We start from the raw sequence: 12,729 nt of genomic DNA, 5'->3' as shown, positions 1-12,729 counted from the left end.
TTATATATTATAGATGTTATTTCAATGAAGTTTATTAGACAGCCAGGTTAGCAGCTTAAATAGAAAAAAAATAACCTTCATATGTTACATATGTAATGAGTTTGGCGAGTATAGCCTGAGACTCGTTAGCAACTAAACATTTACTCTGTTGTTGGGAATGTCAATGTCATTGATAAATATACAATTTTTTAAGTAAACTTTTTAAGTAGCCTTTCTATTTTAGTTGTTATAGTTGACACCATATTCTTTAGTGAGAGTGAAATCATTACCCATCAGGTTATGTTGTTGCAGATGATATCTAAGATGTTTAAGGACATGAGAGACCGTCTTATCACTAAGACCCTCAGCAAGACAACAGGGCGCTATGTTACCATGAAACCTCGGACCCTGACCGTTGCTGCCAGCTTCAGCGAGTCACTGACTTCTCTCATTGACACCATGTCCAAGTAAGCACAGTATAAAATTAACCTGTTTTGGTAATATGTGAAAGTTATAAAGATAGATAAAATAATATAATAATAATATATTATAAATATAATAAACCTGCTCATAGTGGTGGCCTTCAAAGGAAAATTCCATGTGTTTTGTTTGAAACAGGTGATATTGAAGAATAGAATTATTGGATCCACACTTACAGTCTTTATATCATGTTGGGTTTATGCTGTGACAAAAAAAAAACAAAAAAACAAAATTCTGAACTTTGCAAATCTAAGATGCAGTTTGCCTGGTTTGTCCCTCAAGTTTAAAGTTTCAGCCGTATGCACCAATAACACTGACTCTGCTTTTGTCTTCTGCCCAGGTGTCACCCCTACTTTGTGCGCTGTATCAAGCCTAACACCAGCAAGTCACCAATGGTGCTAGAGATGTCGGTGGTACTAGATCAGCTCAGGTACACCGGCATGTTAGAGACAATCCGGATCCGCAAAATGGGCTTCCCCATCCGGCTCAAGTTCCAGCAGTTCATTGACAGGTCAGTTTACATCATCATTCTTTAACTGGTTCACCAAGAAACTTTAAATATCTATTAAATATGGGTAATATAAGCTTTGATCTAATTTCATTTTTAACATGAAAATCTCTCATTCTTTTTGATAGTAAGGTTGTTTGAAGTTGATATTGTGTTGATATCTGTAACATATATCAATATTTTTTAACCTGCATGTTTTGAAAGCTGTTCATACAAAGTGTGTCTTTGGGAAAAGCTTTGTCCACTTTAACAAAACTTAAGTCATATTTCACAAAACTTTTAGGTTGAAGTGGTCATTTATGAGAAAAGTTTCCAAGAATTGATTTACAAAGTTTTGTGAAAGAGGGCCCAGGGTGGTACTTTTGAACTTGTCAACTAATTAGTCAGCGTTGAAACTTTAACATACTTGGGGATGTGATATGATCTAAGAGAAGTAAGCAGGTGTGGGAATAAGACAGATTAAATGGTACCTATAGGGATTTTACAGCGGAGGATAGGTCAAGGCCAAAGCCCTACACATATATTTTGAAAGTTTAATACATATAATCTATACAAAACAGGATATTAAAACAGCAAGATCAAAGTATTAATCAGACCCTTAGGCAATGAATCATCTGATTGTGTAACCCAGTTGTATAACAGCACTGAGAATTTACTTTCTCTCTCTCTCTGCTTCATTTCCTGGCTGATTTTATTATGAAATTTCCACATGTATGTCGGCCCCTATGATTGTTTCTGTGATCACACCAAAACAAATTCCATAGAATCAGTCATCAGATATACCTTTTTTTTTTTCGCTTGCTCAACATCTTGGCTGCTCCCTTATTGATTTACTGAATTACTAAAGCTCATGAACTTGGCTGCTGTATTACTGTCTATCAAGATAGCACCTGTGACTTTGTAGACCCTCAGACTGTTCATCTTCACACCTGGGGTAACAACTAGCAGTAATTCTGATTGGACAAAATGTCACTGGTCACATGTCACAAGTCTCCATACCAGTTGGGTGGAATAAGTGATTGGCATAGTTGGAATCTAAATAAGCAAGTGGGAAAATATTGTTTTTTTTTCTGAGAGGTCAGAATGTCAACTGCCCTGGCCTTTTTCTGTAAATGTAATACCCATAGCAGTGTATTGAGTCAAGATTTTCTGGTAGTGATCCTGTAACCCGGATTCTGTTTGACATTCTCAAGTCAGTAGCAGTGGATTAGAAATTAGACTTTGGCAATATGACTCGACTATTCTTTATTTCCGCTATAATTGAAGAACAGACTGTGGGATCATAGCTGTCATCTTCTATCCTCATTTATGACTTCATGCTACTGTAATATATCTCATTTGCTGCACTCAGTACGGCGTACTGGATTCGCCAGTACGACTTCAACTCATCCAATAAAACCTTGCTGGAGGTCTGTTATAATGCCAGGGCGACATTGAATATGTACAGCTAAGAACATACTGTTAATTAATATTGGTGGTCATACACTTGTATTTATGAGAATCACTTGATTCAGCTTCACATTCAAGCTTAAGATATATTAAAATGTGTTTATGTGTTTTTGTCGACAGCATGTTGCTTTGGGCAATTATGTGGTTATGATTTAAATATCATTCTTTGTTTCCCTATTTTAATTTGGGTTAAGATTTATCATTGTATCATGTTGTCATTTTGCACTTAGACAATTACATAGAGAAGATCAGTTCATTAGGCAGAAAATATAATGAAATATTTGTGGTTTTCTTCATTTTAAATGAAATTTCATTGTCCTTCTAACAGAAGAAAAACCAGTTCTTCTGCAACTCTGGTTGACAGACCTTAACCTAGAGGAAATATAATGACAGCTCAGATTTTAAACATAATGTAAACAGTTGGGTAAAATAATACCGGTATGTAAAAATTAAGCTGTGTAGATAGTTTTATTTTAGTTGGGTTGAAAGTATTACTGTCTCAAATTATTAGAGTTCCTGTTCAAAAACTCTGACCGTGTTCAATCATAACAATCAAATCTTTATTGCAATTTTAATTGGTAAAACTGCAAAGATTTTGTTTCATACTAGACAGTTTTAACAATTTTAACATTTGAATGTTGACTTGCCCATTTGACCTCATCACTGCTTTATATTAACTGTAGAGAATCACAGTTGTATGTACTTCAATGTTAACTTTGTGTTGGTATATGTATATGTGAACACTTCACCCAGATAGGCCAGGGTGAACTGTCCTGATGAATATAAGCCACGCTTTGTGAATAAATGGTGTGTGCAAACTGTAATAATTAAACAGTCAGAATATATATTTGTGGATAAACTAGAGTGTGAAGGGTGAAAGCATTTTGTAACTTCTCTGCTGCTTTGCTTAAAGATTAGCAAGAAAGAGTTACATCTAAATAATGATGCTGTGAACAGAGGTAATAATGCACTAGCAGAAGGTAGGAGAGTCTTATGGCTGATAACATCTGTATTAATACCTGAGAGACTGTCACAGCCTGCCAGGTGCAGGTGTGATGATTATGCATGAGCTCTGTTAGAATTTACCTGGTGTAGTACATATATGCACATTAGTCATTGTGCATGTGCAGGAAGAACTACCACCAAGGTGAAACGTATTCTCGGACAATTCTATTCCGATCTCAGGGAGATACATGTACTATACCTGTGGGTGCTGTCTTGTACACACAGCTGAGCAATTACCCTGGTACCTATGTTAAGTAAGTGCCCACAGTTTACCTGAGGGTACAAGGTTGTTACGCTCAGCTGATGGTCAGCAAGCGTGTCTGTGGGTGGCATTAGGTTGGTCATATTGACCTGTGGTCACTTGCTCTGGACAATACCACTCTGTTAAGCAGAAGCTGTAATGCTTCACCAAACTCACTGGATACAGTTGTAGGTGAGAAGATATATAGTGAGCATGCAAGTTGTAAAATTATCACAATTTTATACATACGTATATTGTTTTTGTTCCTCATCTAATTAGTTCATCACAGTTTGTATTTTATGTTGTTGAATGAGTCACCTTTCAGGAGGATGAATACATAACATCAAGATTCTGATTTTATTTAGCTATTAATATGTTCTTGTGACAGGTTTTTGTGTGCAAAAGAAATACTTCCATGGACATGGGCTTGTGTTAAGGAAGGAATGGGATATCTTATTAATGCACCTGTATTGCATTCTAATTTTTAAAAAATAGATTTTATAAAAATGCTGTATAAAAGTGCTCAATGTCAAGGAGAAAGTAAGAAATATATTATAGCCCAAGGATAAGAGACAGAAATCAAGGCAATGTTTACTTTCAGAACCTAATTAACTTAAGGAAACTTCACTCAATATGCATTATAAGCTGTCAAAAGGAGGCAAATTGCTGTGTGCATACATGCCTCTGTCAACAGTGATATGAAAACACTCCTCATTCTTGTAGTCTTAGTGACTGTTTGGTTAGAGTGTGATCAGAATAGTTGACTAGATTACCTGGCTGATCTTATGATTCTTTCAGAAGTACTTCAAAGAAATGCCCAGTCTATAGGTAATGTCTTTGACTCCTATGGTTTTTGGCCTGGTAACACTCACAGCATCACTTTAATACATGTACCCCAGTTTTCTCCAACCATAATACTGGTCGTCGTCGTATAAGTGAAATATACTTGAACGGTGAAAAAAACACCAATAAATAAATTAATACTTGTACTTGTAGTAACACAACATAATTTAGGATGATTTGGTCCTGGCATTTACTGTACTGAGATATAATAAGTACTTTTCGATGACACTGTGTTGCTTGGGCAAATTTTATGAAGCCTTTATATGGTTTGTTGGCAGGTACCGGTGTTTGATTAAACCCAACCTGCGGGGACACTCGGGCAGACCTTCTGATGTGTGTGATGCAATCATAAAGTCCCAGGGTGGGGATTTCAAACAACAGTACCAGTTAGGATTGACAAAGGTAGGTGATTAATCCGATTTAAAGCTTTCCCATTTTTGTCTTTGTACAACTCCTGTCCACAAGGCACTCAAGTCATTAATTCCGGTCATGGGCAGAGATTTGGAGACTCATCCAGTGTTACAGTTCATTGGGGGCTTTCTAGACTCTTCCAGTGTTACAGTTCATTGGGGGCTTTGTAGACTCGTCCAATGTTACAGTTCGTTGGGGGCTTTCTAGACTCGTCCAATGTTACAGTTCATTGGGGGCTTTCCAGACTCTTCCAGTGTTACAGTTCATTGGGGGCTTTCTAGACTCTTCCATTGTTACAGTTCATTGGGGGCTTTGTAGACTCGTCCAGTGTTGCAGTTCATTGGGGGCTTTGTAGACTCATCCAATGTTACAGTTCATTGGGGGCTTTCTAGATTCTTCCAGTGTTACAGTTCATTGGGGGCTTTATAGACTCATCCAATGTTACAGTTCGTTGGGGGCTTTCTAGACTCGTCCAATGTTACAGTTTATTGGGGGCTTTCTAGACTCTTCCAGTGTTACAGTTCATTGGGGGCTTTCTAGACTCTTCCATTGTTACAGTTCATTGGGGGCTTTGTAGACTCGTCCAGTGTTGCACTTCATTGGGGGCTTTGTAGACTCGTCCAATGTTGCAGTTCATTGGGGGCTTTGTAGACTCTTCCAGTGTTGCAGTTCATTGAGGGCTTTCTAGACTCTTCCGGTGTTACAGTTCATTGAGGGCTTTGTAGACTCGCCCAATGTTGCAGTTCTTTGGGGACTTTCTAGACTTGTCCAGTGTTGCCGTTCATTGGAGGCTTTCTAGACTCTTCCAGTGTTGCAGTTCATTGGGGTCTTTGTAGACTCCTCCAGTGTTGCAGTTCATTGGGAGTTTTGTAGACTCGTGAAATGTTGCCATTCAATGGAGGTTTTGTAGATTGCTCTGATGTCACTGTTCATTGGTCTTTTTGACAATGAGCAGTTGAGAGCGCTAGTGGAGATATTTGCTCAGACTTACATTAATTGTGGAGGACGTGTCTTGCGCCATTAAGTCTAGCATGTCTACATATCATACATGACATATGACTATGTCAGTAACTCGCAAAAAATCTGAGGTTTGCCAGTGGCAGCCAAGTTTCCTCTGCATATAAAACCACCCACCGCCATGTAATAGAGCTATTTTGAAGTATTGCATTAAACAACAACGAAATCAAACAAATCGCTGTGGTCTTCTTTGATGTCACAGTCTACCTCAGTTTATGTCTGGCCTCGTCCATTAAAATAGCTCTTGCCATTGTCTAGTTATTAACAGGGTAACTGGCTACATTGAGATGTGATCATAATTTATACTTTTGCTCCTGTACATGGCAAGAAAGTGTTTCTTGTCTCCATTTATGTGGATCAACATAATAATGTGAACATGCCCCCCACTGTTTTGGCCTAAGATTTAGTTTTGCCTGATTTTGACAATTGTATAAAAGCCAGATTTTGACATTAATACATTGAGTGTTAATTAAGATCTCAGGTATTTATAATAGTCCTTGTTTTTATTTGCCCAGTTATTTAGACCAACAGCAGCAGTCTTACAGGAGATTGTTAATATTTTCCAGGTGTTCATGAAGGAGTCGTTTGAGCAGCACCTGGACAGCATGGCTCTCCTGGTGACCAATGAGGCGGCAGTGAGGATCCAGAAGGTGACTCGGCGTTACCTTGCCAGGAAGAGGTTCCGAACGCTGCGAAAGTCCGCCCTCAAGATCCAAGCAGCCACCAGAATGTGGGAAGCCAAGTAAGCACAGATAGATATCAGTCCTGACCCTATGATGAGACCTGTACTTTAGCGTATGGATAAAAGCGCTGCATTAAGGACAAGTTTACTGAATTATTCAGTACTCATTGAAACAACTACAATATAAAAAAAAAAACGACATTTTACTGACATTTGATACGAGCAGTGGCACAAAGCCCTGTGTACAGTTGTTCAGTAACTCCCTGTCTGCTAACTCCTACATGTACTTTGCCCAGGTAATCAGTTTCAGACAGGTGCAAGAAACTTAAGGTAGTAATGAATGCAATTTTAATAGCACATAAAACATACAAGAGTACCTACTAAAATCACATTGTTAGTTAAGAAGGGGACTAATTATAATTCTGCCAAAAGACTGTTGACAGTTGAGGTAATGTGTTCGAACACAAGCCCAAGCTGGCTTGGCTACAACTCATGTAAGGAGCCTTGCCAGGTAACTCTGAACTCTACCAAGTTGCTTTTATAGATGTCACATATGCTTGAGTATTGTAATTAATTAAATAAATATATACTTGTATGCATTAGTACATGAACATTCCTATCAAAATCATGATACAGTACATTATCATTTGATACATGTAAAGTGTTATTGGATCATGCAGACTGGATAATAAGTAGTGCTAACCAGGCACTTATGACGAGATCGGTTGGCAAAGGCAAGTTGAATTTTATTAGGTATGGGATGAAATCAGATTTATTGTGGCGTCTCTTTATCCTGTTAAAACTGGGTACCTTTGGGCCTCTATGTTATGGTTGTATTTCATGTAGCAGCATGTAACTGAACACATTGGTGGTCTGCTGATTTGCAGATATTGGGAATCCCATGAATTCTATAATCTCTGGTAGTACTGTTTTCTGAGAATTTCTAATCAGGTGTGTTTTGATCCCACTTCTACGAACCTCCTTGATATGCTAATTACCAAACTCGTTACACCTGTCTGTTACTTGCCCATTATTAGTATAGTGAACTAAAGTGACTACTCAAACATTATATCTGTGGCTTGTCGGGTAATATTTGCAGTGTTATCAGGGTAAACAGTGCAATTATTATGCTTCTCACGGATGATGATGTAATTTTCACAGTTAAGCAATCTGTTAGTTGTTCATGACCTGAGGCGAGCAGGAACTTTAGATGGTTGACTACCTCTGTCAGCAACAGCCCACCTGATAATGTCTACAGGTGAAAATGCTGTTTGTTCTGTGAATACATAAAGTTGTTGACGTTTGACGGTTTTTCTATCAAAGTAAGGGTTTTAATATTAAATGAAAGGGGGAAGGGAGCAATTTAAAATAAATAGTAAATATTTCTCTCATACTGCATAAGCAATGACCTTTTCATGACTTTAGAATGCGGAGTTCAAACTTTGTGTTATTGGCTGCCACGTCTTTTTTTTAACAAATGTGCTGTTAAATAACAGTTCTGTAAATTTTATTAATATAGGCAATAATGAGTCATCCAGGAGTTTGTATTTAGTCTGGTCACTTTCACCTGTTGCATCTCTGATGTTCGATTTGCTGACACTAGTTATAATCCTTTATCGCAGATATATGTATGTATATATATATATCAACATCACAACAGAAAGTGTATTGTTACATAGATCCAGTAGATCCAACGACTGCATTAATATAAGTTTACAGTATAGAACTCATGTCCATATCTTTGTCTCACTTTCCATGGAAATACCTATAATATGAGTGTTTATGCCATTCACCCTCACAGGAAGAATTACCTGCGCTTGAGGAAGGCAGTGGTGAAGGCTCAGGCTCAGTTTAGGATGATCTTGCAGAGGAGGCGCTACAGAAAGGTACCAGTTAAAGAGACCGATTCATTGTCGTACACATATACACACATACAGGCCAGTCCCAATCCAGCCCTCATTCAACAAGTCACACAAATTAAACTTGCCTTCACACCTGTGTCATCAGAGAAGGAGAAATGCTAATTTTTACTTGCTGTCAAGTATTAGCTGTTGAAATAATATAGAGACATACATGATTTGAGCATGTGCAGTCTGTCTCTCTGGGTGTGGATGTACTCGTGTGACCTCCCTCAGGGGTAGGGACAAAACTTATTTATACACACTCATGGCTGTATAACACATACCTGTAATTCAACAACTAAGTGATTTCATTACAGCCAGCTTCAGATTGTTGAATGGCTCTTAGTTGTGGACATGTGTTTTCAGATTACCTTTAGTTAGTTGGCTGTATCATACTGTATTATAACTGGGTGGCTATGTATGAGAACCTGGTGACATCTGCAGGTCTGCCCCTACCATATGGTGCAGGTACATTAGGCAAGGTATGCATTCTGCACCTCAGGGTTCCAGTAATAGGGACATGTAACATCACAGAACAAGTTCCTGTTTATCTGATAGGATTCAATTGTTCTGTGTTCAGAGAACATCATGGGTATCAAGTTAGGGAAACAAACAAGAAAGAATGAATGTGTGAGTATCTGCAGAAATCATGCACGTAATAGCCCAGATAAATTTAGGCGTCTCTTATTTGCAGTGAATATATATTTGGAATATTTCTAGTGTGAAAAACAGGGGGATTAAATTATGGTCTCATGAGAATTGTGTTTGAAAATGTAGAATATAGTATGCTTCAAGGTAATTAAGGTAGGGTGTTGCCATTTTGAGGGTGACCTGCTGATTGTTAAGACTTCATGTTCATGTTGTTCAGTCCTCCTCTGTACATCTTATAGGGCTTTAACAGTGACATTTTGTTGTACCATATGTTATAAAACCCCCCTCCCCTTTCTTCTACTCAAAGCTTTGAACATCTCTTGTCTTCATTATTGTCCTTTCAGATGAGGGATCACTGGAAAAGACGACTAGAGGAGGACAAACGCTCCAAACAGAAGTCAAAGATGAACGTGCCACAGTCAGTTCCTCAGGTAAGTACATCATAGCTGTCATTATGGAATACATGTATTAACACCACAGGTGACACCTCAAGATGATCAGAAGTCTGAAGTTCCATTTGATTGACTAGTGCTGACTCAGTTGTCTACTCATCTGGATTGAAATTGAGACATTGTTTACCTAAAAACTAAATTCCAAAATTTTAGTTTTTTATCACTGACTCTTGCTGTAAGTCTAACATAATGGTAGTTTAGATGTAAAGTTACTCATCTTTCCTTAATCAGGATTTCCTCTGTTAACCTCACATCATTTTACAATCAAGACTTAATCTTAAAAACATTACATTACATTACATTATTAACCATGTGTGTAAAGGCGGTTCAAATGTTTATTTCAAAATTAAAAGATTGGTCTTCATAATATCTACTTTGATTGAGATTAGTTGTTTGAGCGACTGTATAACTACGTCCCATCTTAAGATTTCTTACATGAATGTGCATCCATAAAGGTTTATAACTGGTGTAATGCATACATTGTACTAACCTTGAGTGGCTGTCATCATATGTGTATCGTTTGTTTACTAACTCTCATGGACTCTGGGTATAGCTGGTAAGTGATCGAGCAGGTGAGCAGATTAAGAGGAGGGTGTCTCTGCTTGCTAGTGCCAACTGGAGACCCCAGCCTAAGGTGAGGCTGTCTACCACCAGTCACCGCATGCTGGCTGCTGGGATTGATGTTGTTGTTGTTGTGTAAGTGGTGACCATCGTGGATGTGGTGATATGATGCAACATTATTGACGTCAGTGAATCTTGTAGTGATGTTACAATCTTTCAAAAATTATATAATGTTACGTAAATCATATTTTGTGATGATATCAAATGATGTTGTAGTTGTTGTTCAGTGGATAGTCCTAGCATTTGGATGTTTCAGCCTCTTACCTTTGTTGATAGAATGTTTTTTCCAGTCTAATTTATGTTCTTACAGTTGCTGCTTATAGTGGGCTTCAGCTGGTGTATTCTATTCTTTAAAAACATGCTGTGTGATTTTAGCAGTGTGCACCATACCAAATTCATATCTGGTCTGTGCATGTTATGTGTTGTGAATAATTTGGTTGTCTTGGTTGTGTGATGAATTCATCCAGTATATATGTGCAATTCTGTTGACATTTGAAATGTCTCAATATATTATTGTAACCCAGATTATATGCAATCACTCTGCAAAACTTGCTACAATCATTTAAAAAAACTGTAATATTCACCCATACTGCAAACTCTTGTTGCATTCATTTTGAAAAACATAAAGTAGTATTCACCTGCTTTGTTAAAATATCATACCTGATTTTCTTATCTTTAGCAGCGTCCAGTTGAGCCAGTAGCCTCTGTAGCTAATTTGGCCATACCAGCAGAGTTAGCTTATACCCTGGACAGACTTGATGGTGCGTATAGAACAGTTCTGACTGTTAACATAAGAAAAAGGTGTTTTTTTCTAAATGAAATGACAAGGAAGAAATTCTATGTTAATTTCTTGTCAACCATGTGACTTCATAGAAGAGAAGAAAATTTATTTTTCTCTGTTAAAGGAAGTGAAATTATGGCAGGGAGGAAAATGTGAGTTTCTCATGAATTATGACATTATTATGGCAAGGAACAAATCATTTTTTTCCCTTTTAGAGGTACTTTCCTTGTTGCGAGAAAAAAAAATGATATTATTGCACTGTAGGAATGGAGTATTTGTCCCTCAATGAAATGTTTTGTTTTTCAGACTGGAATATGGTGCACACTGAGCGTCACTTAGTGCAGACTGTAGGAAACATGGAAGCCATGGACATGCAGTACAGGTTACCTGCTGACATCAACGCCCACACCTTCAGCAAATACACCAGTGTCTATTTCAAGGTTAGCTTGACAAATATAAGTGCAGTTTTTCTATATATGTATTTTACCATACCAGCGTTTTATTTTTCTTTTAATTTTGCGTTGAAGCAAGTAATGTATGTGTCTCTGTATGTATAAAAGTTATGTAAACCTGTAAGTTACTCTACCCGTGTCTACACAGTACATTCTACCTTCAGTGTGTTTATTCTAGTTGGTTAAATATCATTTATGACATGAAACACCAATGAAGTAAATAGATAAATATCATTTAGTTTCTTCAAATTAAGGCAGTTGACCCCTATAGCAGTCAAGGGTTTTGGTTTACACAAGTTTAAAATTTGCCACCAGTACTTTCTCATTGACAGTCGGATCTGCCGTGTGGTGGACAGATTAGTATCTGATTAATTAATTCCTTATCTGATAATGGCTGGCATGTTCTGACATTAGAGTGATATTAGATTATAATAATGTTCATGTAGGCTTCTCCAGGAACTGTAATTGAAAACATCTTATGTTCTTTCATCTCTCTCTCTCTGGCAACTTTATGTAAGATGTGACTCCTAATACTCAGTTACTGTATTAATTCAGAGTATGTAATGTGCTGAAGTCTTGACTGGTTTAGTGTTTCATGTCACATAAGAATTTTGATGATTAAATCTCTTCTCTCTCCTGCCTAGGGGAATGAATGGGGTGTTAGGAGAGATGGAATTTCAACACCATTCACAGCGGTTCAGACAGAGGACGATGTCAAAAATGCCCTGAGCATATTTAAACTGGTATGTGCTGCGTCAAAAAATGAGTAAGATTGTTAAAATGGCTGTGTTAATTTCTGAGGCATTCATTCATTTTGTCATTTAAACATCACGATAGGATGGTAATTAAAGATCATTAAAAAGGTCTAATAAAGTTTTATATATTGAACTATTTGTGTTTTGCAAAAAACTGAAGAATTTCAGATAAATTGTTGGAGTAGTTATTCATAGTGCATTTATGTGGTCAAAAATAGTTGAACATTTGCATGTATATGTTTGAACTTCTGTCTGTGTGTCTGTGAAAAAATCATATTTGTACCAATATTTCTATGGAGATTAAAATCTTATGTATCTTTCTTTCAAGATTCTACGATTTATGAATGATACAAATATGAGTGAAAAGCGAGAGAAAATCCTTGGGGACTACATCATTCAACAGGTATTTGGGGTTTTGAAATCAGAATGCCTTTATTATACACATTACATTTATTTCATTCAGTGTAATATAAACTTTTAAGTAATACTCTGATCCTTCAG

The 12,729-nt window shown here is 37.2% G+C and overlaps 1 protein-coding gene across 9 annotated transcripts in view; it reads left to right on the top strand.

Moving 5' to 3' along the window:
• LOC135461548 (unconventional myosin-XV-like) overlaps positions 1 to 12,729 on the top strand; it is an 81,793-nt gene that overhangs the window by 41,660 nt on the left and 27,404 nt on the right. For 8 of the 9 annotated variants that reach the window (XR_010443371.1, XM_064738694.1, XM_064738692.1 and 5 more), the window contains exons 17-26: positions 292 to 446; positions 800 to 970; positions 4,784 to 4,907; positions 6,500 to 6,675; positions 8,417 to 8,501; positions 9,512 to 9,598; positions 10,920 to 11,001; positions 11,328 to 11,461; positions 12,118 to 12,216; positions 12,557 to 12,631. Coding sequence is in view for 8 of the 9 variants with exons in the window: in XM_064738694.1 (XP_064594764.1) it covers positions 292 to 446; positions 800 to 970; positions 4,784 to 4,907; positions 6,500 to 6,675; positions 8,417 to 8,501; positions 9,512 to 9,598; positions 10,920 to 11,001; positions 11,328 to 11,461; positions 12,118 to 12,216; positions 12,557 to 12,631 (1,188 nt within the window). In the remaining variant the exon portion in view is untranslated. The remainder of the gene's footprint in view (positions 1 to 291; positions 447 to 799; positions 971 to 4,783; positions 4,908 to 6,499; positions 6,676 to 8,416; positions 8,502 to 9,511; positions 9,599 to 10,919; positions 11,002 to 11,327; positions 11,462 to 12,117; positions 12,217 to 12,556; positions 12,632 to 12,729) is intronic. The other variant, XM_064738698.1, reaches the window with a different exon arrangement.

This window comes from Liolophura sinensis, chromosome 1 (assembly GCF_032854445.1).
Source record: "Liolophura sinensis isolate JHLJ2023 chromosome 1, CUHK_Ljap_v2, whole genome shotgun sequence".
Lineage (NCBI taxonomy): Eukaryota > Metazoa > Mollusca > Polyplacophora > Chitonida > Chitonidae > Liolophura > Liolophura sinensis.
The sequence above is the reverse complement of the archived record's forward strand: the minus strand, read 5'-3'. Positions and strand labels throughout refer to the sequence as shown.